Raw genomic sequence first — 26,786 nt, 5'->3', positions numbered from 1 at the left:
GCTCCGTATTCTCTGGGTGATGATGAGATTTTTATTTTCTTCTCTTTCCCTTGACCTGTTTCTCTCTGGCTCTCTGTTTCTTGGGTTCAGCCTCACAGTCATACTTCCTCCTTGTCCTCCATTGACCTCATAAGTGCCTCCGATGACGTGCACAGGTTCAGTGCTCAGGTAGAGATATGACACTACACTAGTGTGGATGAACTGCAGGCTTATGATTGTTCTGAACTTGAATAAATGTAACTTATACATTTTTGGCTTCTTTACTTTAGTATATAACACTTTATACCACTTGTTTTGTTCACAGGTTGAGGAGATGGTGCAGAGCCACATGACGTATTCTTTACAGGATGTGGGTGGAGATGCTAACTGGCAGCTGATTGTTGAAGAAGGGGATATGAAGGTGAGATGTTGATAAAGGCAGTAGATTTTTTATTTAACACTGAGCTGTTTCTATGGAAGCTGGTTTCCATATCAGAGTAAACAAAATATAAAAAGATAAATGATGCGCATATATGTATGTATGTGTATATATATGTATGTGTGTGTGTGTATATATGTATGTGTATATATATGTGTGGGTGAGTATATATGTATGTGGCAAGTATATATCTTTATCATGTTTAATGAAAGATTTTGAAAGAGGTCTCTTATGCTCACCAAGGCTACAATTTGTGTTGAAAAATACTGTAAAAACAGTAATATTGTGAAATATTTGTAATCAATTTTATTTATAACTCTGATCGCAAAGCTCAATTTTCAGCAGCCATTACTCCAGTCATCAGTGTCACATGAGCCTTCAGAAATATTTTGTTACATTATGAAAGTTTTTACTGTAACTTTTTAAACAATTTTATGCAATGTAAAGATACAAAAATACAATAATAAAATATTTTTCAAAAAACTGAACAGTAGTGTGTGGGGGTGGGAAGTTTCTGGTTCAGTCACAAAACAGAAGAATATGCAAAAGATCCTTGACACCAGGCTAAATCTTCCTCCGGTTAGAGTTAAGGATATTTGCATTTTTCAGTAAACTATCCCTTTTAACCCTTTATTGTTCTCTTTTCCACTATTTGGTCTATTTGCAGTTCTGACATTATTAATGGTCAGAAAAAATGAATATGCTAGAACAATTGTTTTTGCAGGTGTACAGGAGAGAGGTGGAGGAGAATGGCATCGTTCTGGATCCTTTCAAAGCTACTCATGCTGTCAGAGGGGTCACAGGTCATGAGGTCTGCCACTACTTTTGGGACACAGCTTTTCGGAACGACTGGGAGAGTATGTTCACTTCAGTGCATCATTTTGCCTTTTTGATCTTCTAATCTTGTATTGTGAGAATGAGAATGCAGTTTTAGAAATAGAAATCTTAATAAAATGCTGTTTTTTAATTTAATTTCAAAATATGCTAAAATGTTCACTTTTTTTTTTTTTTTTTTTTTACAGCAACTATTGAAAGCTTTGACGTGGTTGAGACACTCTCGGACAAAGCGGTCATCATTCACCAGACACATAAGGTAGAACACGTACACTATAACACATTCACTATTGCATCATGGATGATCATTAGATTTCAGGGTTTTTTTTCTCACTACTCTGTTGCAGAGGGTATGGCCTGCTTCCCAGAGAGATGTGCTTTATGTATCGGTTATCCGTAAAATTCTCTCCACCAATGAAAATGATCCAGACACCTGGCTGGTGTGCAACTTCTCAGTGGATCATGACAGCTATCCAGTAAGTACCTGGACTGCAGAATTATCTTTTGAAAGGTTTCTTCATGCAAATTGATATCGTTGACGCATATTAATCAATATTAGCAGTATACAGTAAACTGTACATCAGAAACTGTCTTTTTTCCAAAACCATGTTTTCTCCAGGCCTCTGCTAGATGCATTCGTGCCAAAATCAACGTAGCCATGATCTGTCAAACCTTAATCAGCCCACCAGAGGGAGACAAAGAGATCTCCAGAGACAACATTCTCTGTAAAATCACATATGTAGCCAATGGTAAGTTTTGGGGTTTGAATTAAGGTTTGAAACCTCCAAAATAATTAAACTAAAGGTCAGGTTGGGGGTTTAAAAGTACATGGAAAGTTTGGGTTCAGTAAGATTTGTTTTTCTGAAAGCAATTAATACTTTTATTCAGCAAGGAGGAATTTAATTGATCAAAAGTGATAGTAAAAATAAAATAAAAAAAAATTATGATACAAAATATATATTTTTTAAAATAAATGCAGTTTCTTTGGACTTAATATTAATCAACGAATCCTGAAAAAAAAATGTTTCACGGTTTCCACAAAATGTGGTCAACATTGAAAATAAGAAATGTTTCTTGAGCACCAAATCAGCATATTAGAATGATTTTTGAAAAATCATGTGACACTGAAGACACTGGAGTAATGGCTGCTGAAAATTCAACGTTGCCCTCACTGGAACAGATTACATTTGAAAATATATTAAAATAGAAAACAGTTCATTTTAAATTGTAGTAATATTTCACAATTTAACATTTTGTAAAAAAGTACTTTTTTTAAACACTAGTATACTTTTTTTAAATATGTTATAGCAATATATTTTTATATATTTTAAACATTTCAAATTTTTAAATGACCACAAAAGTTAAATTAGTTAGTACTTGACCCTATAAAAAGCCCCCATTTATTCTCAATTATCATGTTGTCCTGAAGAGGTCCTGATCACTGGAGATTTTTTTGTTCGCATCAGTCAGTAGGTACATTGACAAAGCATGACTCTCATTATTTTATTATAAAATGTTATATTTTCAGTTTCCTGTTATATACTGTATATTTTGGGGTCAACTGTGAAAATCATGTATCATTTGCACACTGAGTACATCACAGTTTGGATTGCAATCTTTATTTATTATATACATGATACAAAATATATCACATAAATGCTGTGTTCATGTAATCCTAAAGTAAATCCTGGTGGTTGGGCTCCTGCATCAGCCTTACGAGCCGTAGCCAAGAGAGAATACCCCAAATTCCTCAAACGCTTCACCTCGTATGTTCAAGAGAAGACCAGCGGTGAGGCTATTCTCTTTTGAGCAACACCAGGTAAGTCACTCCTGAAAAAAAGCAACCATTTCTGCCTATATATTAAATCGCATTGCACTTTTTTCAAAATCTGGTTTTCTCTTCTTCCAGGTTGTTCAATCTACATTTCCAGTTTGCTTTCTGGCTCTAAAGAAGAAACGCCTTATTCACAAAGTTCTACCATCACTCACAGCAAAGAGCTGCTCTACCCAAGTGCTCTTGACACTCTTCAGAAACCTTTTCAAACCGTATCCATACAGACTAAACAACAGCGGTACACCAACACCAAAAATGGTACAAAGTCTGTAAAAGCACCTTTGAAAAGTGCAAACACACTAGAAAAACCAACACAGCCTGTTCATCTTTAAAAGGCCTTGCTTGTTTTTCCCTAAATGAGCTGTGGCCCTGGTTTTGTTAAAGTGTTTTACATTTTTGTGAATATTTGATCATAATTTGAGGTCTGACTATGGTCTTGATGAGAGCTACTGTAAACTTGATGCCTTGTTCTAATCCCAGCATTATCTCAGCTGTACGTGAGCTTTTTTCACTGGCCTTGTCCAATAGCCAGTAACTCTTAGGAATGCCCTTTCTAGCCCTGATGATCAAGATGACGTCAAACATCAGTCTTAAGATCTTTTGTACAGTTAGTTAATCTAAATGTTTAAGACTATTTACATGTGAAGGCATTACACTTTTTGATTCTTGTAATTCACAAACGTGGCTTTAGGCAAAGTGTACATTTATTGGGAACAATAATCAAATAATCAAAGTATAGGGTATTTTGGTAGGCCTGTGAAAAGTTGCTAGTGACTTAATAGACCATAATTGCCTTTCTTTTCTCTCTTATTTAATTTTTAATTTATTTATTTTTTCTTGTTTGAATTTCCAGAAGTTTCAAAAATAATTTCTGCAGATAGGTGGCACTTTATTGCACACATGCCTTTTTTGGGCCCTATAAGAGCATTTTAAACTACGTCATTCCACATCAATACCTGTTGGGCTATTCTACAAAATCTATGTAGAATTACTGCAGTTGTGCCATCTATGGTTATGAAAGAGAGGGAATTGTAATGGCATTTCACTGTTTAATGTCACTTTCTGTGGTATACTTCACTAAATGGAGGAGTTAATGAATCGAGGACAATTTTAACTATCACTAGTCTTAAAGGGATAGTTCATCCAAAAATGACAATTGTTTCATGTAGAATTGTTTTCTCACCCTCAAGTTGTTCCAAACCTGAATGACTGGCTTTCATCTGTGAAACAAATAAATAAAGTTTTTCTCCACACAATGGCCATCAATGGTAACCAAATTCTGCTTGGTTACCAACATTCTTCAAAATGTTTTTGTGTTCTTTTGAAGTCATTCAGGTTTGGAACAACGTGAGTAAATGATTTTGTATTTTTGAGAGAAGTCTTTGATGTCATGATTTCTTAGATGATCCATCATAGTATGTTGAATGTGTGTTTTCTTCAACATTGTTTGCACTAAACAATTCGATTTTTTTTAATCCCACCATAGTCTTTCCATACTAATACTTGAGTTCAAAAAGCCTGATTTGAAGTAAGGTTCAAGTTATAAATGTATTGCATCACTTGCCGGCCATCAGGAAAGACCACTGGAACCAGTTGAGCCCTTATAATCTGACTTTGCTGCAGTTTGGAATTGAACTGCTGGTTCGTTTGGCCAGAGGAGAACTGGCCCCCCCGACTGAGCCTGGTTTCTCCCAAGGTTTTTTTCTCCATTCTGTCTCTGATGGAGTTTTGGTTCCTTGCCGCTGTCGCCTCTGGATTGCTTAGTTGGGGACACATCATTTCCATTTTTTTTTAATCTTTTCATTTTACATTGACACACTATTTTCCTTTTTTGATATTGTGCAGTTGCTTTGACACAATGTACATGGTAAAAAGCGCTATATAAATAAAGGTGACTTGACTTGACTTGCCTGCCACTACAAATTTGCTGCTGCAGTTGTGCTTCAAGCACGTTTATATTTAGTTTAATAGTGTGAAATGACAGCAAGAACAAGAAACTTTCTGAACTTTGATTTTATTTTGAGATTGATCTATACAAATGTTGAATGCTTTTTGGAAAAACAAGTTTTGTAAATGACTTCTTTCTACATGTATCACCATCTTATTAATGAAGCCCAATTTTATGAAAAACTCTCACTTTTTCTTTTTATGTTCTTGCCTATAGTTTGTTAATCTAAAGGATGATTTTCTGTGTTGTTGAGGTTCATACAGGAAGAATATCTCACTGTACAGTGCAATAAATTTTTCAATATCCTATGAACTCACTGTACTGTGTACAACAGTGTGGGAACATTTCCAATCACACTGAGCACAGGTGACTGACAAACCCATGGGCCGATATGGCATCATGTGCATGAGATAGGGTTACTATTCAAGATAAAAACGGTTAGCGCTCTGAGATTAACGTGCGTGTAAAGCCTGTTTCATTCCTGCAGGTCTGTCTGTGGCCTGGCTGAAGTTAAGCCAATCAGCAGTCAAGTGTCCTGGTGAGATGTGATGCAGGGCGAGCTGATTGGCCGGCTCGCACTCTGGTGAGGCAAGAGCCTATAATGACAGGAGAACTCGAATATCTCGCCACCCTCAGGTCTCAAGCACACAAATAACGTCTAACAGCTGTGCTTTTTTTATTACTGAACTATTTTTTAGCTTGTGCTAGAGGAAGGAGAACTGAAATTGTTAATGGTTAAATTCATTGATAGATATAATTCATCTTCGTTCATGTTATTAGTGTAACTAATAAACTAGAGTTTTTTTTATTGGTTAACCAGTGAATTGAAAAGAAGCTCATCTAAATTGTAAAAATCCCAAAACGTTTGATATAGTATATCTACAATATTATCTCATCCCTTTTCATAAACAATGGTTTAAAAGGCTGTAATCTTTATCATTTTATATTAACCTTCTCTTTTATTCAAAACCTATATTTGAACTATTTGAAAGTTGATTCAATAATTTTGTCATTGGTTGAGGATATTAGATATTGGAGCTCATCTTTGGTAGAGAGGGAATGTATATATTGGCAGGACTTTATAGTTTTTAAACCTTGAACATGTTCTTAGTGTTTGTATTGTATTTTCATTTTAATTGGTTGAAGTTGCCCAAGTGAGACAGAGAATATGATCAAGCAGAAGTCCATGAATTCTATATGTTCTTTTTATTATAAAAAATATACAAACCTTTTGCAGTTTTTTATTTATTGAATAATTTGAATTGTCCCTTTGGGGCGGGGGAAATAGCAAGCTTTCTTTCAATGTCTTCAGCATGAAATATACATGTCTAAACAGCCACTCTTTTCCATGACACAAAAATCAGAACCAACTGAATAAAATCCATTTCAAGCCTTCGGAAACATGCAAGGCGTTGAGTTGCGTTTTTTTACATAAACCCATTATTAGAGGGGTTCAAACACAAAGAAATAGCTAAATGAACAAAGAACTGAAACATCATGTGGACTGTAGCACCTTTTGAAATATTTGTCATGCCATAGCACAACCCTTTTCAATTACAAAAGTCATTCAATTCTTGTCATAGCAAAAAAAAAGAGCAATTGACATTCTGACACGGAAAACATCGCAAGCACTGCTGACGGCTGCATTTGGCAATTTCGTAGTCATTTTGTAATATTCTACATGTGTACCAACTAGTGAATCATAGTACTTTAAACTCTCTGTATCGGTACTGTCCTATGCCATTTCCCTTTATAAGTGCAATGAGGAGTAAACTTTATCCTTCCCTTTCTGTCTAATGTTGCTCTTTCCAGTTGGCAAAGATATGATCCCTGTTGCTATCCCCAACAAATAATGAAGTAAAGCATGTACTCCGCTTTAACCCATCCAGTCAGTCATGTATGTGACCTGAACTATATTGATTTTAGGAAATAAGTTAAATTATGTGGCCTTCTGTATCTATATGTACTGGCTGATTCGCTCTCCATAGCAGGTTAAGCTTAACAAAGCAGGTCCGGAAACAGCCATTTCTGTTCAGATATGATTTAGAAATACTGGCTCTAGGCTTGTGAACACAGCTGGTCTTGATTCCAGTCTTTAATTTCATCCAGTTTACGTTGAAAGAATGTCTGTAGTTATAAGACAACTCATGTTTAACAGATCAGGGGAACCATGAACAGTCATTTGTCTGTATTCCTTTTGCTGGTCTTTAAATAATCTAAATTACTAATTACATGTGCCTTAAACTTGAGATCCTCTTTCTTTATGGGCCTTTTGCATCTTCAACAGTTGAAATCTCAAGATGCCTGCTTAGTACACGTTCCTGGAGCTTCTTGCAAATTCACTTTTGATCTATAGTCGAAATAAAAAAAAGCAATTATAAAGGTGTTTGCAGATGATAGTGTTTTACAAAACATTGTCAGAATATAATTTTATACTATAATTTGTAAGATTATTTTCTTAAGATAATGATTATTATATATAACTATACATGATTAAAAGATTCATATATTATTATATTTTCAATTATGTAATTGTTTTTAAAGATTTAATGTAATTTGATTACATTTGTTGATTAGGATTTCATGAATCAAACTGATTAGAAGATATAGTATATTACAAAGTTTATAATTTTAGCTTATTAGAAATGAGAGATTTTTAGATAAAGATATTAATATATGAATTAATAACACATTAAATCTTTTACATTATATACTATATTATATTGTTATATTTTTTCATTTTTAAGCTTAGAGATTTTTAGATAAAGATTTTAATAAACATATATATATACACAGTATATCAATAATAATGAATTTGAATGTTGTATTCATATATAATAAACTTACCTGTTGTGAGTCATGTGACTTTTGACCAGGTGTCCAGCAGTGAGTGCAGACATGAGTGACAGCTCTCCAGCAAGCACGGTAGCACACACCACCTTGGCAAGCTGTCGGGCATTTTCACCCGGGCACTCCTGATTGGCACCCTGCACACCTAACATCTGTCAGGAAGACAGAGAGAGAATCAAACTGCATGAGACCGAAACTAAAACATACTTCTGTTTTTCATATGTGTAAAATATTAGATCTGGTATCAAGTACCTGTAAACAAGCCTGCTGGGGAGAAAGGTTAGTGCCTCCGCCTACAGTGCCCAGCTCAATGGAGGGCATAGTACAGCTGATATAAAGATCCTCCCCTGTGGGGCCTGAGGCTTCCATGAGAGTGATACAATTAGAGCTGCCTACTGTCTGCGCTGGGTCCTGTCAAGGACAAATTTAGATGAATTCACTTCTGTACCTACCATCTGTACCACCACTATATAATCACATTAAAATCCTTATCAAAATCATACTGTAAACAATAACTTTTATTACCTGTCCACAAGCTATATAGATAGCAGCTACGATGTTGGCGGCGTGAGCGTTATAACCTCCGATGCTTCCAGCCATAGCAGACCCAATCAAGTTCTTGCTGATGTTGACATCTACCAGAGCCTCAGTCGTCGTCTTTAAAATCTGAATAAAAACACACTTGCGTGAGACTTTTAGTCTGGACTATCATTCCAAAAACAAATGTATGTCCTTATTCAATGTCAATAGCCTCCCAATATTCAGTTTTTGTAGGGCATTTTGTAGAATATGATGAGGTTTTGTACCTCTTTGACAACTTTGGCTGGGATGGTGGTCTCACACACCACTGACTTGCCCCTGCCTTCAATCCAGTTGATGGCGGCAGGTTTTTTGTCAGTGCAGTAGTTTCCACTAACAGCCATAATTTGAAGCTCTGGAAATTCCTCCTTCACCCTGGCAAGAGCCTGTTCTGTGCCCTGGTGACCAAAGAGAAAAAAAATTTAAATAAGTACTGCGCGAGTTCTTCATAATAACAGATCAGAAATGAGTCATCATGGCAGTTTATTTTAAGATCACTTAAATGACCATGTTTCACAACATTTTGTCAAATTTAGCACTTGCGTACTTTTGAGATCATGTTCATCCCCATTGCATCTCCAGTTTTGGACTGAAATCGAATGTATAGATTGCGACTCGCCAGGCCAATCAGAAGCTTCTCCAATCGCGCAAACCTACAAACACAACACAAAATGTTACATATTTATCATTTTGAACAACTGCACTATCACACTAAATCAGTTCACTGAAATAGTCCTTTACCTGCTGGTCTGGTCAAAGGCCACCTTGATGCTCTTAAAGCCCTCATCGCTTTCCAGCCAGGCCTTTACTTCAGCCGCCTGACAGGCAGAAGGCAGACGCACCACCGGCCCCCTGGTCATTCCATCTGCAAGAACACGACTACTGGCACCACCTGCCAACTGCGGAAAAGCCATTCACAACAGAGCATTAGAATAATGTGCTTTACACTAAACATTATGCAATACCATATCAGTTCAAACGGCCGTGAAATGAGTTTGCCTTCGGCTACCCTTCAAGAACAAAAAAATCATATAGGGGAAAAAAACGAAGATTTTGCTTACTGCAATAGCTCTGCAGCCTCTATTTGTGCTGGCAACTAGGCAGCCCTCAGTTGTTGCCATGGGGACCTGAAACTGCTTTCCATCCAAAAACAGAGGACCAGCAACCCCCACAGGAACTGGCATGTAACCGATGACATTCTCACAACATGTTCCCATCACCTGGAGTAAAGAACAGGATAATGAATGCTTAACTTGGACAAAGTCAAAACTTAAGTGCCCACCCCCAAAGTATGGTATCACGTATGGTAACAAACTGGTTATGACCTATGAGCTAATTATGAGCCATTTTTTATGTATTGCTTGTATTGCGGTGCATATAAACATACAGTTCATATATCTTATGTATATTTTTGAAAGGAAACATAATAAATAATTTCAGGAAGAACACATTCAATTAATCAAAAGTGACAGTAAAGGCATTTCTAATGTTACAAAAGATTTCTGTTTTAAATAATTGCTGTTCTTATAAACTTTCTATTCATCAAAAAATCTGAAAAACCATCACAGTTTCTATAAAAAGCTGTTTTAGTGTTTTCAACATTGATGATAATTTCTTGAACAGAAAATCAGCTTATTAGAATGATTTCTGAATTTGACACTGAAGACTGGAGGAATTCCATCACAGGAACATATTACATTTGTAATTAATAACAATAAATTCACAATATCACTTTGCTGTCAATAATCAAAATCAAATAAATGTAGCCTTGGTGAGCATAAGAGGCTTCTTTCAAAAACACTGGATCGGATCATATTGGACACAATGTAGGAAATTTTGAATGTGGAAAAGTTTTAATATTAGTGTATCCCTAGTTTGTTCAAATCCATAAATCACCACTAATTAAATTATATATGATGTAATGACCTGATGTCTTACCTTCGAGTAGTCATAGTCTTTATAAGGCAGGCAGGTGAGAGCTGTGGGCTCTGGGAATTTTGGGCTGAGCATTTTTCTACGGATCATCACCCCTCTCTCAGGGGTTTCCATCATGGCTTCCAATTTGTAAGCTGGGATGTGCTTCGAGTTCACCAACACGATCACCTCTTCATCGCTGAGGTAGCGAGCGCCCATCTGCAAGGTGACACACATACACTGTGATTATACTTGGATTTAGGTAACAGAAGTCTACTCTTGGAGGTAAACGGTTTCACTACATGCTTCTGATCTTGTCTAATGTCATAAACTAATTGGCTAAGAGTAAGAGTGTAAAGAGGAAAAGGAAGATCTCATTAGAGACTACATGGGTCAACTCAGAGTTAATCTTTATCCACGAAAGAGAACAAAAGTATGGATGTAGAAAGGGATATTTGACAACGCTCTTACATCTGGGTTTTTCAGAATGGACAGACAGTCTTCCACAGGTCTGGGTTCAGCAGGTACACTGATCACAGTCTCTGACACATCAACAATTTCCTCGGTTTCATCCTCTCCCAAAACAAAAGTACTTTTATGCTCAGGCTCTTTTGGGGCAGGCAGGGGCCGAATCACTAAATCTGAAGGAGAGAAACTGCAATTATTCCACTGTAGAGTGTTGGGTTTGCAGAAAATTAACACAAATGTGTAAAGGTAAGAAGAGAATACCTCTTTCCTCTTTGGTAACAACTGGAGGGGGAGTTGGAGTTTTCTCAGGCTTGCTGGAAACGGGAACCTCTTTCCTACAGCACTGATCAGGAGACCATTTCTGAGAGAGCATGGAGCTTGGAGTGGGGACTTTCAGGGACAGAGTAGACTCCATCTCCACCTGCTCGAAAAAAATGTACTTCACAGCCAGGAACAGAGCAAGACCCAATGTGATCACTTGCTCAATGTCCATGCTGATCATCCTAAAAGCACAGAATAAAATAATAGTCGTTATTATTATTATTATTATTATTAACAATGCACAATATATTAGTGCCACACTGATAATTAGCCAATATTGGAGTTTTTTTATTTATTGTATCTATTGATTTTGAATAATTAATTATGCATTTCTCCTCATTTCATCTATTTTTACATTATCTTTGCTGCTAACACTCACTAAACTGTAATCTTTAGAAAACGTAACAATTAAATTACACTGTTAAATGCAATCTTTATCAAATCTCAAATACATTTTATGTCAAATTTTCATAATGTACATTATACTGTGGCATATCTACAGTCATTAGTATTTTAAACTACTGAACAATACAAAGAATTTAAAAAAATTGTATTAATTAAACAAATAAAATCTCTGAAGTGTGCCTACCTAGACAAGTAAAAGTGCCAAAGGGGCATGTCTGGCTCAATTCTCTTGGGCATATTTTCATTCAGGCTCACTCCAACTTGAGGAAGATCAAGAGTTCCATTGCTTGACGTGGGATCTGCAATCCACCGGCTATGAGCATGAACCATCACCAGACCAAGAGACTGCAAATATAAAAGACAAAACCATCAATATAATAAATCCAGGTTATAAAAGACTGTATTGTTTTTGGTTCATTGCGTACCATGATCATTTTGACTCTTTGTGTGACAGGGTTTGGCTTGTTGTCCTCCTCCTCCTCCAGAACTCTAGCAAAGTGACTCAGCTGCCAGATAGGTTGTCCCTCCCTGCTCTCTCTAGACAACTATGTGAAATAGTCACACTTTTTAGAATATGTTACAGTCTTCTTATGTGTACTGCACTGAAATATGCTTACATACCTCCAGCACAAGAGAGACACAGGCCGGGAAGAAGGTCATGAACACAAAGTAGTTAGCCAGGACAGACATGCAACCGAAGCAGCACATGATCTCAAGCTGTCGCACACCTGCAGGAAAACAATGAAAAGGGCAAAATAAAGTTCACTGCTCCTGAGTTAAACAAATCTGTTGAATGTTAGTGCACTGCAACTATGCTGATTTTCTGTCTCATGTGGAAGGGCGAAGTTTACCTGACATTGTCCCCACACCAATCACCAAGCACTCAACAAGGGCATCAAGAGTAAAAGTGGGTCCTAAAACTGCCATTCCTTTGGCAATATTCTCTCTCACCTCATCCTGCAGGACAGTCAAAAAAGCAATTTACAAAAACCAGAGACTGATTAATAATGTTTATTTAAACTTCAGTTTAATGTAGATGAAAAGGTAAAGCACCTGTGAGTTTGAACTCAAAGCAAACTTAGCCAGAGCACATGCTTTGGAGAGGTCAATCAACAGCAGAAAGAATGGCAAGGCCTCACTGGGAATATTAAAATACTAATTAATACTAATTATTTTCCAAAAAACAAAGCAATACTTCTAAGATTTCTAGCGAGAGTGATATAAGACATACTTGAGGCCTGTGAGCTCCTTGTCCAGGAAGTGAATCACAACTGTGCTAAACACAAAACTGGAGAATATTGTGAAAAGTCCTGCAATGCCTGAAATAGAAATATTAATATAAACATTAACACTTGTAAGACACGTTACCTCACAAACTCATTTTTTTAAATAGGTTTAAAAATTACAACTTACCCAATATGTATTTGGATCCTAATTGTCGAAGATTTTGGAATTGAAAGTAAATATAGACGATTGCTATGCATCTTGTGATTGTCAGGATAATGATATCGCTGCTTAAGATTTGCTGGAGACAAGACAGAGGAAAAAAATATTAGGAATAATCGACACAATAGATAGGAATTAGATTAATTAGAACTATACATTTAACTGCCACCATGGTTTAATTCATTTCCACAGTAACTCACTGTACCTCTTCCAATTTGGAGCAATCAAAGTTCCAGCCACAAATCTGGTTATTTCCAGTGAACATATTCATGGACATCATGCAGATGGTGAGAGTCACAGTAGCCACGATGACTTCCCAAGGATGGGAGGCCACAAACAGGCCGTGGATTCGGAAAAGTCTCGTCAGCATTTTTAAGGTGTGTTACAGTCACTTACTGTAGATGACAGAAAATCAGGATTACAATGGCATAATTATGAATTACAAAAGTATTCTGACACTTATAACACCGCAATTTCATGAGTATGAAGTCAAGCACAAAAAATATTAACTACATAATAAAAAAATTATAAAAACATTTAAAGTGCTTCTAGAGCATAACTTTTATTTTAGTTAAATAAAAGTTATTTTTGAGTTGTTTATAGAAATGGTCTTTATTACCGAATTTACATTGTACTACAGTAACATCAGATGGCTTGACATAAGTGCAATGCACAAAATACATAGGTAATGTGATAGATTATAGACGGCATTTGTTACTGCATTTACTGATTGTGAAGACCAATGATCAGATTATAAAATCACTGATTTAACTTGTCAAAATTATTCATTAGATATAACATTAAATAGAAAAATAATTTATTTTTGTATGTGCAAAGGGATGAGAGGGTGTTTTCAAAAAATAAAACATTTTAAAAAGTAGCTTATTATAGATAAAAACTGAGTCACCTCATCATTAGATATTAAAATACACTCTTTTTATTAACCATTCGTTTAAATTTCTGTAAAATTATATTATTTTATAAAATTATATCAGTAAAATAAAAAGAGGAAATGGGGAAATATTTTTATCTGATGTCTGCATAAGCACACAATGATCCTGACTTAACGTTAATGTTCTAGTTTTAGAGCCTAGATCACCAACAATGATGATAAAATATGAATCACTGCGATGCAATCATGACGAAACGAACTGAAAGAAATCCACATGCGATCATGGACAACACTAAGCAGGCATTATGTCTAAAATAAAAGCTATGTCTGGCTGTAGGTCTGAAGCAGGCACTTACCAGTAAGAAGTCAATGAGAATTAGTAACGATACACCAAGAGCAAATCACTGTAAAATCCTCCACACATGCAGCTGATTTAATAAAATCCTATAGATGTTTTCGCTGTTATAAATTAACATTTAGGTGTGCTTTTCATGATTAGAGCGGCCGAATTAAATAAATATAACCCGGCATCCTCCTCTATTTTATGAAGCGATGGCATGGCTCTGCGTCAGCCGAGCGAAGAGCCAATCAAATCCTCGAACCATACTGATGCGCAAGAAAGCCACGCCCACTTTCCTGCGAATGGTGTTGAGGGCGTGTCCTGCCGGAGGACGCGTGGTGTGGCCATCATTTGAATGTGTGTGAGGTGTGTGGACCTTCACCGCAAAAAATATACGACCTTGTAGCTGTAATAGACCCCACAGCAATAAGAAATAGAAATATAATATTTTCTTATCATACCGTTGATTAAAAAAAAAAAAAATTAGTAGATGTTTGGCCTGCAAATACTTTTGCATATATATATCAAAGTCTTTGGTGTGATGAAGTGTTTCACGTGCCACTGGTGTCATACATTCTTCTCAGAACTAAATGTGCAAGATTTTTGACTTTTGCAGAGGTGTAAATTACTTTACTTAAGTATTATTTTGGGGGATTTATTATTATTTTTACTTTATTCAAGTACAATTTAAACTGAATTTTACTTGTACCTTTACTTGATTACATTTAGGAAGAAAAACAGTACTTTTACTCAACTTAAAAAGTACATTACATTTTTATTTTATCTTATACACATTAAATATGAGAAATGGATGCTCAAACACGCTTGAGTGAGAACCAATGATCATTATTTTCATGCATCATCAAGCACACACACAGTTCTACTTCAGTTATGACTTTCATCAGGTAAATGTCTGGCTTCAAAAGTTCACCATCAAATCTGAGGAAGCATGTTGAGGCGTCCCGCCCCCCCCCCCCCCCCCCCCCTTTGGCTGAATGCACAAAACTGAGTGCAAATAAAATCAGTGATAAAAATGTAAATATAATTAATATTATTTTTTTTAATTAAATGTTACAAATCTCCAAAAAAGTGTTTAAATGAACATTGTATATTTACTTAATTGTAATTCATGTTTAGTGATGTTCTTACCAGGTAGTGGATAAGTTGTATTAATAATATATCAATATATGATGCATTGAGTAAGAATTTGGACTCTATGAATATTTTTTTTAATCTTAATAATTACATTATTTGCTCATTAATTCATATAATTAGTCGCAAATAACTATGTAGCAATATTTGCTGAGAAAAAGCCCCCACAAAAAATGCCCCAAATAAATGATTAAAAGATGAATGATCCTTTCAATATGTATGTTTTAATTCTACGACTCTCCTCATTAATTCACCCATTCTTGCTTTCTGTCTGGAATATGTTTCTAACCTCTGCATCACATTGTTATTAAAAGTGATATTTCACCCAAAAATTAAGATTCGCATGTCGTCCCAGATGTTTATGACTTTGCTTGTGTTCATCTGAAGAAAGAAAGACTTTTAGTTCAGATAATGCAAGGGGACAGAACCACTTCAGAAACCACACAAAGTGAACACGACGGTCAAGTTAGAAATATTAGTATTTGTAATTTTCATTGTTTCACTTAAGAAGAGACTGATTCATTATGAGTTACTGTCATATTCACTTGGTGTAGTTGTTGAAGTGTCATTTTTTTTAACTGAGTAAAAATTTTCAGAGTATCTTTACTTTCACTTGAGTGCATTTTTGAGTACATTTTACACCTCTGGACTTTTGAAGCAAAAGTATTTGGTTACTGTAGAAATGCACCGTTTATATATATATATATATATATATATATATATATATACGTGTGTGTGTGTGTGTGTGTGTGTGTTTGTAGGCCTATATAATGTTTTAAGTCATTTTTAATAATGAAAAGTGCACATTTAAAGTAAAATCAATAATAAGACGATGATTAAAGGAATTGCTGACTTATGAATGATTTCTCTTTATAATCAGAAATGATAGGGTTTTATGTATATAGGGTTAAAAAAAACATTAACTATATCTTTTATCAGATCTTGCTGTGACCAATCAGATTAGAGCTATTAACCCAATTTGCCGCCGAGACAAAAAAAAAACAAACAAAGAAAAACAGAAAAATATTAACACAGCTTCATAGCAACTGTTGCTGCAAATTACCAATGTAACGAGACCTCGCGCTTTTATTAATTTTAATAACATTTTAAAAATATTGTTTAATACAAACAAATATGGATTTAGAGCAGGAGGAGAGCATCGCGACGGACGACGACAGCAGTGAAGCCGACCACAGCTTTTACCTCAGCAGGTCCACCAATAACGACTAACGTTTCCATTACTATATCCCGTTAAATGTAGCGAAAGTGATAGATTTGCAATGATAACGAATGGTTCGTGTATTATTGTAGGTTAATGTTGACAGAACATCAGTTCTCCACCCCCACTGTCGTCTCTCGTCTTGTCCTAATTAGTGAAGGTATGATCATGAGCTGCTGTAGTCAAACTAAGCTCGTTCGCGGGCATATCTCGAGTAATGCATTTTTCACTTTTGGCCCACGTAAGGTTATTTTTATTTATCTTTAGAATTGGTTCAAGGCCGGTTGAATCGATCCTAGTGAGCACCACTAATTGTACTAAGTTACCATTCACTGTAAAGTTACAGTAGTAGCTTAACTAGTCTCTTTCTTTGACAGAGATTTCACCTCAGATTGACCTGCAATATCGTACAGGACAGAACAGAAAGACATCTATAACAAAACCGGTAGATTGCATTAGACCGCACATGATGAGGTCCTAATCAAATCTAAGATTAAGCATTTCTAGGTGTATTATGTATGTGTTGAATTCTCTTTTATATTATTACAAGGAAACCCATGGCACCGTGGTTCCACCAATAAACCCTGCAAGGTTTGTGCACCTTTTTGGACATGAAACAAATGTGCATTCAAGTGTAAAATAAGATAATAATAATAATTTGTTTTGCTCTGTGTTTATCAGTGTTCAAGCTCGTATTATTGAGGATGAAAGTTCTTCAGAAAGGGAACACAGTGAAGGTAATCCAGTTGTGCACAGTCTGGAAAATAATCCTTTTAACTTTAAACAAGTTCCATAAGATCCACAAAAGCCTTTAGTGCCTCAACCAGATACATACAGTAGCTCTTCAAATGTTAACATCACCCTGTTTTGTGGTTTTGGAGATTCAGACTTCTGGGCCCGTATTCCTAAAGATTCTAAGAATCCTCTCAGAGAGCTCCTAATTTATCTTAATGTCTAACTAGGAGTCTTAGTTTAAAAGTGATTCAGGACCAATCTCAGAGCAACTCTGTCTGAGCAAGGAAAAGACAAAAACTTTTATTTTAGTGAGGAGGTGGGGCTGACCCCGTTGCTAGGAATGACACAGTCTTTTGAAGACTGTGATTGGTTGGTTGTCAAGAAGGAAATAAAAGCGCTTTTAAGCGTAGGGTCTATTATAAGCCTTCACTTTGAAATTACAGGCGTAATTTTTCCTGTTTTATCGTACTCACTTTCGCTCTCTTTCTCTCACACACACACACACACGTATATATATTCTTTATTATTTTTTATTTACCATGCTGTCATACTTACCGTATTTTATAGGAAATAAACAGAGACATAGCCTAATAAGTGCTGTAACAGACCCAAATCATCACTGCTGCATAGTTTCCAGTTGCAAATATGTTAATGTAGTGATTACGTCCATTTCTGGCACTATTGCATTTCAATGCGGTGTCCGAGTTGTTAGCGTGTCTCTAATAAGATTGGTCACAAACATGATCTAATGTGTAGCATCTTATTAACTCACTGTCATGCATTGTGTGCAACACATTTGTTCTCCCTCTTCATGTTCTGTCCATTTTTCTCCACTGCTAAAGAAACTCTTAAGCCCCTTAAAAGTCGTCGTCCGTACTCCTAACAATTTTGGACCTTAAGACGTCTTTTAAGGGTTAAGATGCTTTCTGAATTACTTTTTTCATTACTAGGATCTTTTCTTTAATTTCAAGAGGAAACACCCACATTTCTAAGAATTTTCTTAGAATTTTGTTACTAGGAGCAACTCTTAGCACTAAGATTCTTCATGAATACGGGCCCAGGGCCCGTATCCCTAAAGATTCTGAGAATCCTCTCAGAGAGCTCCTAACTTAACCTAAAAATTCCTTGCCAGGAGTTTTAGCTTAGAAGTGATTCCAGAACATTTTCAGTGAACTCTGAGCAAGGAATGGATGGAAAATCCTATCTTAGTGAGGAGGTGTGGTTGACCCCGTTGCTAGGTATGAGTCATCATTTCAAAAGCCGTGATTGGTTGATCCTACAAGTTTGATGAAAATGAACTTTTGGTGATAATGAGCAAAGGATGTACCCTCAAATCAATAAACATAATTATACACTCTAATCTTATGCAGACTGTAATTGTAAATAATATTTCACATTCAAGAAAATATCTGGAAAATGAATAGTAAGCTGTAGGGGTTATAGCCTAACATTAGAATCTAAAATATGTGAAAACTTAAGCTCATTACACCCTGTTCAAATAATGATTTGTGTCTTATTTGCTCATATTAATATCCTAGCTGGCATATTTTGTACTTTCACTCCCATATGGACCCCATTGAAAACAAGATGGCCTATCTCAAGGGGCTGTCCTTAATGAAGTAGTAATTGCATCTCTAAGGAGATCCACCACAAACATGATTCCTGCACGATCCAATCTGTAGCGTCTCAATAATTCCCTGTCATCCAGTGTTTGCAGGACATCTCTCCTGCCTCCTCTGTTGGCCATTTTGTGCAGCTGCTTAGGGGAACTCCTAAGCCACTAAAAGTCCTCTTCCCTGCTCTTAGCAGATCTCGCCTTAGGAGCCCTTTTAAGCGCTAGGAATCTTGAGGAATAGCTTTTATATTAACTGGGATTTTCGTGTCACTTTTAGGGGAAATTCTAAGAAAACGTCATGACTCTGAGAATTTTCTTAGAATTTGGCCGCTAGGAGCCACTTTTTGCACAAAAATTCTTTAGGGATACGGGCCCTGGTCTTTGGCTAATTTTTATTTAACTTCTGCCCCCTAGTGTTGAGACCCATTCCCATGGCAACAACTTATTAGATGCTTCTCACCAGCAGCCTGGGCCAACTTTGAGACGTTCATTGAGAATAAATGGCAAAACATTGTGGAAAAAACTGATCCATTGGCCATAATGGAGAACATTCAACTACTGAACAATCAGCACAGGTCAATCAGGATCAGGAATAAATGCAAACATTAGTATCTTTCAGATTGTCGATTGCTAAAACATACAGTAGGGTCTAAAACCATACTGAATATTTGAGATTAAAATCTTATTTAAACCTGTACATATATAAATAAAGCTTCAACATTTATAATAATAATAAACGTTATAGCGCCTTTAAAAGTAGCATTTCAAAGCGCTTTGCATACAAATACAAATATGAAGTAAAAAAGATACACACGAGTACAAAAAAAAATAAAAAATTCACATATATGCTAACCAGAAAAATAAGTTTTAAGAGAAGATTTAAAAACACTAAAAGATTCAGCCTGTCTAATTTCAGAAGGGAGAGAATTCCAGAGTTTTGGTGCCACAGAAGAAAAAGCCCGGTCACCTATAGAGCGTAAACGAGTTGCAGTTAACAAGCCAGAATCAGAAGAGCGGAGATTACGCCTTGGGGTGTAGACAGTTAAAAGTTCAGTCAGATATTCTGAATATTTGTAAAGAATTGTTTGCAAAGAATTGTTTAAATATTTTAAAACAATACCACCAAACCTGTCCCTAACCTTACCTGTATCCCACATCAATAGCAGCAAAAGTGTGTTGCAATACAATATGACCACAATAAGTATATTGTACTTATTTTATGATGTAAGTACATAGTGCTTAAGGCCGCTTAATATAAAGTGGGACCCACATTTAATATATAGAATTTGGACACAATAATGTGAACACCTGGGAAATAGGCAATATTTCATAATTAGGTGTTTTACCACTGTTTGCCTTGAATACAGCTTCCAACTTTAGTCTCCAGTTGAATGTTGCCTATCAGAACATCCTGCCAATTGCTCTTCCAGATGTTGGAAGAGGGAATCTTCTAATCTTCTCACCAAAAATATTCACTATAAAACTTTTAGTTTTTGTCCGCTAGTCTTTTTCGCTGATGAAGTCTTTCTATGCGTTGTGTACACAGTCATAATCATAAAGAATGTTGTACTTAAAAACAATTTGGCTGTTAAGGTAACAGATGCTCCTGTTATATGGGCTCTCATGATTTGTCCTTTTTTGGAAGTCTGACAGAGCCATTTCCCGGAGCATTTGTATTAACCACTGCTGAACACAACACTGATCCGCAAACTAGAGAAAATAGACAACGAAAATAACCCTATAAAAATGGGTGTTCACGTTATTTTATCCAACATGTGTATGTTTATATGTGCTCATATATATGTATCTTATCTCTTAGAATACAAAACATTAAGTATAAATAGTAAAAACTGGTTTGTTTCGCTGTATTTGGAAATAGATATAAATACACCCAGCACCACTGATTCTGCAGTTAATCCAAGTATGAGCCAAAGAAACAACCAGAACTCCATCAAAGTAAGCCAAAGATGTATAATTGGATAAAAGATCTGCTGCCACTGACTGTGGCATCATTACATGATCTGATTACTGATCAGTTTTGTTTCGTTTAACTTTGAGGACACAAGAGCTCCTCTTCAGAAATCAACAGGGACTGCTGAGACAAGTGAGCAAGAAAGCAGCCCGCAGTCTGGTGAAGCTGAACCCATTCCTGGTCCAAGCAGTGGACAACTAAGCTGTGATCCTTCCATCCAGGCCTCTCTCCAAGGTTCTCCTCTACATTAGTCAAGTGTTGTGGGAACTAGATATGGCTCATGCAGTATTTAATAACAGTAAACGTGCACCCATCGACAGTCTCATAGTCACTGTAATGAACACACATTTACCCAACAGTGAAATACACATTCGTTAAAATTCAATTGATGTCGTATTGATCAAAGATATGGTCAGGTTAGCAAGTTAGCCAGCTTAAATTAGAACAAATATTGCTTTTAAGATATAAAATATAAAGTTCTTTAGAGGGTGTTAAGTGTAAAATTCATCCTCATGGAGTAACGCTAATTATTTTGAATGGGAAGGCTAATGAAATTTTTTGGTTGCAATAACATCTCATATAATGAAAAATCACATCTTATTTTAAAAGTTTATTTTGAAATAAAAGATTATTTTGATTGGTAGCTAAATCCACAATAATTTCTATCAAAACGAAAGTAGCTTTTATCAAGTGACAATATTCACCACAGCATCTCTTATATTCAGTAGGAAGTGTTAAAATGGCACATTAGCAAGTAATACAGTTATCAAATTGAGTCATGTTTTGCCCACAACTTTATTTGCTAAAATTAGTCCCTTATGTGCTTGGTCCATGTATATGAGAAAACAAAACAAATTAATAACAGCATATTCATTGTGAAGCATGCTGCACATGCAGACTATATTATTCTGTTTCTTACAGTAATTGCACTTTGCCACATCATTAACAATCTTTTTAATATAAAGTTGATGATTTTTTAGCAGTTTGGCTTTTATTAGAAAGCACGTCTAATGTTGGGCTCAGTGTGAATTGGGGTGTTGTGTGTCCTCATTTCCCAGTGGAACCATCACCTCAGACTAGCACCAATGTACTGTGGCCTGTGAGGAACCAAGAGCAGGACGTCTGTAGCCAGGGTCCCTCACTGGTTCAAGATCAGGAGAGTGAGGGATCAGACACCTCAAGCTGCCTAGACAGTGATGTTACAGTGGATTATATCGAAGATTATTCATCATCACCAGAACATTGGACTCTGTGTGCTACTCAAGATATCTCTGGTTCCTAGAGCAATAGGGATGTTTCAGCGGATTGTCAAATATCTGATAAGTTCATTCAGTTGAAGTCTGACACTTAAATTTCGGGTTATTTTATGTAACTTAGTACTCTTTTTTTTTTTTTTCTTTTTTTTTTTCCATTATTTGAGCTGCATACTATCGGATACAAATACAAAATATACGATGAAATATATACATCTGGTATATGTTCAAAATATTGTAGTTTTGCCACAATTTAAACTTGAAATTAATTACATTTGTTTGGTTATGTGAAGTAAGCAGTGTTATATTTAAATTAAATTTCATAATAGTGAATCTACTAATTTGCCTTTTTAAGGTTTTAATGCATGACACAATGTGGTTGTTCCTTTGAGTTTCCAGAATAAAGAAATTAGATTTAAACATTTGTCTCATGAAAATGATTTTCTCTGTAAACCAAATACAACCTTGAGGGTGACAAAAAAATTTTTCCTGTAGTTTTTATTCTATCTTTATTTGTTTGTATTTATTATTCTTAGGGGAGGCTGGTGAAACTCTGATGAATGATGGCAGTTCAGTAGCTGAGAAGACAAACTCACATTCTTTCCATGACCATAGCTATGCTGTGAGTGGCTTCCTTTACACCAAATAATGTCTGTCATGTGCATTGTAATCCAAACATTTTTATGCATTTTTATTTCACCGATTATTTCAGATGCCTGATAAGGGAGAGTCAATTCACAGCACAAGTGAAGATTCATATAAAGTTCCCTCAGCAAGAAAGAGGATATTGGAGAGCTGTGAACACAATTATGGGGCTGTAATTAGGGATGATAATGACTCTGCTATGGCTAAGAAAAGGCTCAAAAGAACAAAGCGTGACATTCAAAATGAAAAAGAGTTTTTGGAATACTTGCTCAACTTTGATACAAACCATGTCTTTGTTGATTCTGAGAGTAAAAAAGAAGTAGATGGCCCCTCACTTCAACAGAATGAAGATGCAAGAAAAGAACAACTGTCAGCTCTTGATGTTTACCAAAAGGTTACATCTGAAACTGTGTGCTGTTCAGACACCAACAACAACAGCAGTCAAGAATGCAGGAATTCTTCACTGTCCCCTCATTTAAATGAACTAACTGACTCATGTTTACAAGGGACATTCAAGGGAGATGTTAATGTACATCCATTTGAAGCAATGGTTAAATCACCATTACAGAAGGAGGAACTGTTTTACTCAGGCAGCCCTGCTTCACTGTCTTTGCTTATGGCCATAATCCATAATCAAGGATTAACCTGCAGTCCAGAGGATTCAGAAAAAGATGAACCATTAGAGGAATTAGACACAGCCAACAAACAACTGCCAGATACTAAAACATCAGAAGACCCACTTATGGCCCAGTCATTGTATTGTGATCTTCAACAACTGCAGGGAACTTTGCCATCAACCAGACCTGCCACTGAGTCTCTCCATGTGGATAGTATCACTGGCTGTTCAGAAACCTGTATAAATACACCACATAATTTTTTCTGTGCCCGAGTAGATGTTGAACAGCTGGAAAATTCTCATATGGCTGATTGTATTGTTGTCAAGAATCATATAGTTCAAGATTCAGCTGATTCTGACTGCACTGTTGTGAAATGGTCTAATGCTGCTGACATTCAGCATGGACTCTTTGGTTCTGAAGAAAAGCATAGTGAAAAGGAAGCAGAGAACACAGAGGGTACACCTGACACAGTGGTTTCAGGGAGTCTTTTAAGGCCGTTTTCACTTGAAAATTTGTGGACACAACCTTCACTGGATAACAATGAAGAAACAGCACATTTAAAACATGGTCCACAAATAGCTCTGGAAACCAAAAGGCTCCTAAACACTCAGAAAAAGAAAACTCTGAAAAAGAAATCGAAACAGAAGAAAAGGGCGCTTAGACAAGGACGAAATGTCGCAGATGAATTGAATACAGGTGATTCCTTGGGGTCAATCATAAATATTATCATCACTATTTAGAATATGTTAATTTATATATTGTCCTTTCTCAACAGGATCAAAGAAACTTTTGAAAATTACTCCGAAAAATCTACACAAGAGAAATAGTGTAGGCGAGACTCAGCTTCACCGGGCGTGCATCAGAGGAGACCTGCAAATGGCCAAATTCTTGATAGAAGCTGGAAGCAATGTTAATGTATCAGATCACGCAGGTGGGGAAATCCCTGCCCTGGTATATGTACATTATTTCCTTTGATCTATTTAATGTTTTCATGATGTCTTGGGTGGACAGGATGGACCGCCCTTCATGAGGCCTGTTCCAGAGGTTTTGTAGATGTGGCAGAGCAGCTCTTGGAAGCAGGGGCCGATGTCACCAGCAGAGGGCTAAATGGATGTAACCCGCTGCATGATGCTGTTGTATCGGGCTCATATGAGGTTGCCTCTGTATTTCTGTTATGATCTGTCCCAATTTTAAATGCCAGATTCCCTCACTTGTTAGTGTACTTGTAAAAGGGCCATTAACCCTAAAAATGTTAATTTAAATAATTATTTACTCAACTACATGTCATTGCACTCAGAGGCTGTCAATCTCCAAAAAGGAAACTCAAACGTAGCTCAAGCAACTCATGCATTATATTATTTTGATGCCAGACTACTTGTGTTATAGCCAGAATAATGTAATTGCAGCTAATGCTCTATTATTTCAATTTGAATGGAAAACAAGTGTAAGAGCAGAGTAATATTTCTATAGGTTTCAATCTGATTCCCAGCATTTCACCAGCTCATTCACACTAACACTCTGTACTTAAATGTAAATGCACTTTCAAAAGCAGTTAAAGTTCTGATCTTGATGTTGTATGCATAGATTGTGAGGCTTCTCCTTCAGTTTGGCTCCAGCCCTCATGACAAGAATATCCTGGGACGGAGTGCAGTAGACCTCGCAGTACATGAAAGCATCAAAGAGCTGCTTTTGACATTTAAAGGACCTTTTCGGAAACCTGCCCGGACAACTGACACTTACAAACAGGGATCTCAGCTTTTGGCTGCAGAGCACATGCCACCAGGTAAAAAACAAACAAAAAAACATCTGCATGGAAGACCTTGAAAAACAGGAACAAATTCTCTCATCATTTACTCATTCCAAAACTATGACTTTCTTTCTTTAGTACAACACAAAAAGTGTGTGTTTGTGCGTGTGTATGTGTTCATGGATATGTTTAATGTATGTTTATTGAGTTTATTTATTTACGGATATTCTCAACAGATCAGTGTTTTCAATCAGCAGGAACAAGGATCGATTTTAGTGGCAATAGCAAATTCAACTGCCGTATTAGAGATGGAAACATTCAACATGAGGATGATAATTTAGAAAAGACACTTAAGGTAATTTATAAATCATTTGTCAGATGCTGATCAAGACAAGTTAGCTTGCTGTTTTTCATAAGGTTTTTAAAGCTCTATTAAAATTTAGGGATGTAGCTACGAGGCCTCTCTTTTGGAAAATGGATCTATCAGTGATGCCAGTGGCAGAGTCTTCCTCCTTCCAGAACAATGTTTTGAATCAGTCCTGAAGAGTCAGTCCTCAGGTCCTGTCACCTCTGATTTTGCCTTTAAAAAGGTACAAGACAACTATGTGGAATGTTAAGATGATATCTGCTGTTAATTCTGATGCATGGCTAAAATTGTAAAGTAATCTTTAGACAAAAATACTGACATGTAAGTTCAGTACTTTTATGGGTTTAGTAGTGACCTTGAAACCACTTTTATTTTTTTTTATTTTACATTGTTATCCTGGCAGGTCTTATATCAATCCAAGTCAAGTTGTTTAAATACGGAGAAAACACCTCTGGGATCAGTACATCCCCATTCCTGCACATTCAACAACAGTCCATCAAAACCTGCTACAAAAGGTTTGTCAACTTAATAACTAGATATAGGATGAACCTTACTACTCCTAGTTCCATAATGGTATGACAAATTTTATAAGGACTTAAGATCAGATTTTCAGTTTCATAAATCCCAATCTCTTGTAAAAGCAGATATGCATGACACTTAAACAGAAGGTAAACTAATGTTACAAAAACCACTATCAGCAGGATCTGTGGCATGCTTTCTGTTGTGTTGAAATCTGCTTACAATGAAAGCATGCAAGGTGTCCTTTGTACTGAAAAGAACAAATGGAAGTTATGTTGCATGGTAGACGTTTTCTAAACTTGAAATAATTTTGTATCTAGTTAATACTATTTTGTTTAATAATTCATTCATGTATTCATTTTGTTCAATAGAGCCGTCCAAAAATGGTGTTTTTATGAACATCAGATCAATTCGCTTGGTCAGCGATGAGGAGTTTTTTCCAAGCCATGTGATGAACAGATACTGGGATTTCTGCTCCCAGAGTGAGGAGTGGACCTTTGAAACTTAATAAAATTGCTCATGTAGCTTAAAAGTGCCTGTTAGAGCATCAATGAAAACTGTTTCAGTGTTAAAAAGCTTTAATGTGGAAGCGTGTTATATTCTCATTGTTGGTTTGAAAGTACAAATAGCCTATATTTGAAACGTTTTTGTACAACTATTGACTACACTTGATATTAAAGTGCAAGTCAACACATG

General features: G+C 36.1%; 3 protein-coding genes across 7 annotated transcripts in view; 2 read left to right on the top strand and 1 right to left on the bottom strand.

Annotated features, from left to right (window-relative positions):
• Window positions 1-4,986, top strand: part of cert1a (ceramide transporter 1a) — a 28,087-nt gene extending 23,101 nt beyond the window's left edge. For 2 of the 4 annotated variants that reach the window (XM_079417306.1, XM_079417307.1), the window contains exons 11-18: window positions 91-168; window positions 305-400; window positions 1,143-1,275; window positions 1,441-1,511; window positions 1,600-1,728; window positions 1,872-2,001; window positions 2,934-3,071; window positions 3,162-4,986. In XM_079417306.1, coding sequence (XP_079273432.1) covers window positions 91-168; window positions 305-400; window positions 1,143-1,275; window positions 1,441-1,511; window positions 1,600-1,728; window positions 1,872-2,001; window positions 2,934-3,061 — 765 coding nt within the window. In that variant the 3' untranslated portion in view covers window positions 3,062-3,071; window positions 3,162-4,986. The remainder of the gene's footprint in view (window positions 1-90; window positions 169-304; window positions 401-1,142; window positions 1,276-1,440; window positions 1,512-1,599; window positions 1,729-1,871; window positions 2,002-2,933; window positions 3,072-3,161) is intronic. The other 2 variants (XM_079417309.1, XM_079417308.1) reach the window with 1 other exon arrangement.
• A 1,232-nt stretch (window positions 4,987-6,218) lies between these two features.
• On the bottom strand, window positions 6,219-14,492 carry LOC306870431 (3-hydroxy-3-methylglutaryl-coenzyme A reductase-like). Its single transcript, XM_079417698.1, has 20 exons — window positions 14,266-14,492; window positions 13,223-13,412; window positions 12,985-13,096; window positions 12,803-12,890; window positions 12,625-12,709; window positions 12,423-12,528; window positions 12,193-12,299; window positions 11,997-12,116; window positions 11,756-11,916; window positions 11,107-11,348; window positions 10,849-11,018; window positions 10,402-10,596; window positions 9,525-9,683; window positions 9,205-9,362; window positions 9,011-9,116; window positions 8,691-8,861; window positions 8,410-8,550; window positions 8,137-8,295; window positions 7,882-8,036; window positions 6,219-7,384 (listed from the first exon to the last, which is right to left on the bottom strand). Exons 2-20 carry the CDS (start codon window positions 13,385-13,387, stop codon window positions 7,330-7,332), a joined length of 2,655 nt encoding a protein of 884 aa, XP_079273824.1. The 5' UTR covers window positions 13,388-13,412; window positions 14,266-14,492; the 3' UTR covers window positions 6,219-7,329.
• A 1,871-nt stretch (window positions 14,493-16,363) lies between these two features.
• LOC306869222 (uncharacterized protein) lies at window positions 16,364-26,786 on the top strand. Of its 2 annotated transcripts, none has more exons than XM_079415893.1 (16): window positions 16,364-16,612; window positions 16,713-16,780; window positions 16,998-17,065; window positions 17,171-17,211; window positions 17,302-17,357; window positions 20,850-20,926; window positions 21,029-21,176; window positions 22,732-22,817; window positions 22,908-24,153; window positions 24,233-24,388; window positions 24,469-24,611; window positions 25,042-25,240; window positions 25,441-25,559; window positions 25,648-25,794; window positions 25,975-26,086; window positions 26,462-26,786. In XM_079415893.1, exons 1-16 carry the CDS (start codon window positions 16,536-16,538, stop codon window positions 26,596-26,598), a joined length of 2,880 nt encoding a protein of 959 aa, XP_079272019.1. In that variant the 5' UTR covers window positions 16,364-16,535; the 3' UTR covers window positions 26,599-26,786. The 2 variants fall into 2 exon arrangements, with proteins under 2 accessions (XP_079272019.1, XP_079272020.1); XM_079415894.1 differs by having other exon boundaries at window positions 25,459-25,559; window positions 26,462-26,785.

The sequence above is a fragment of the Barbus barbus genome (genome assembly GCF_936440315.1).
Source record: "Barbus barbus genome assembly, chromosome: 5".
Classification (NCBI taxonomy): domain Eukaryota; kingdom Metazoa; phylum Chordata; class Actinopteri; order Cypriniformes; family Cyprinidae; genus Barbus; species Barbus barbus.
Note: the sequence above shows the minus strand (reverse complement) of the source record. Positions and strands in the feature narration are given on the sequence as shown.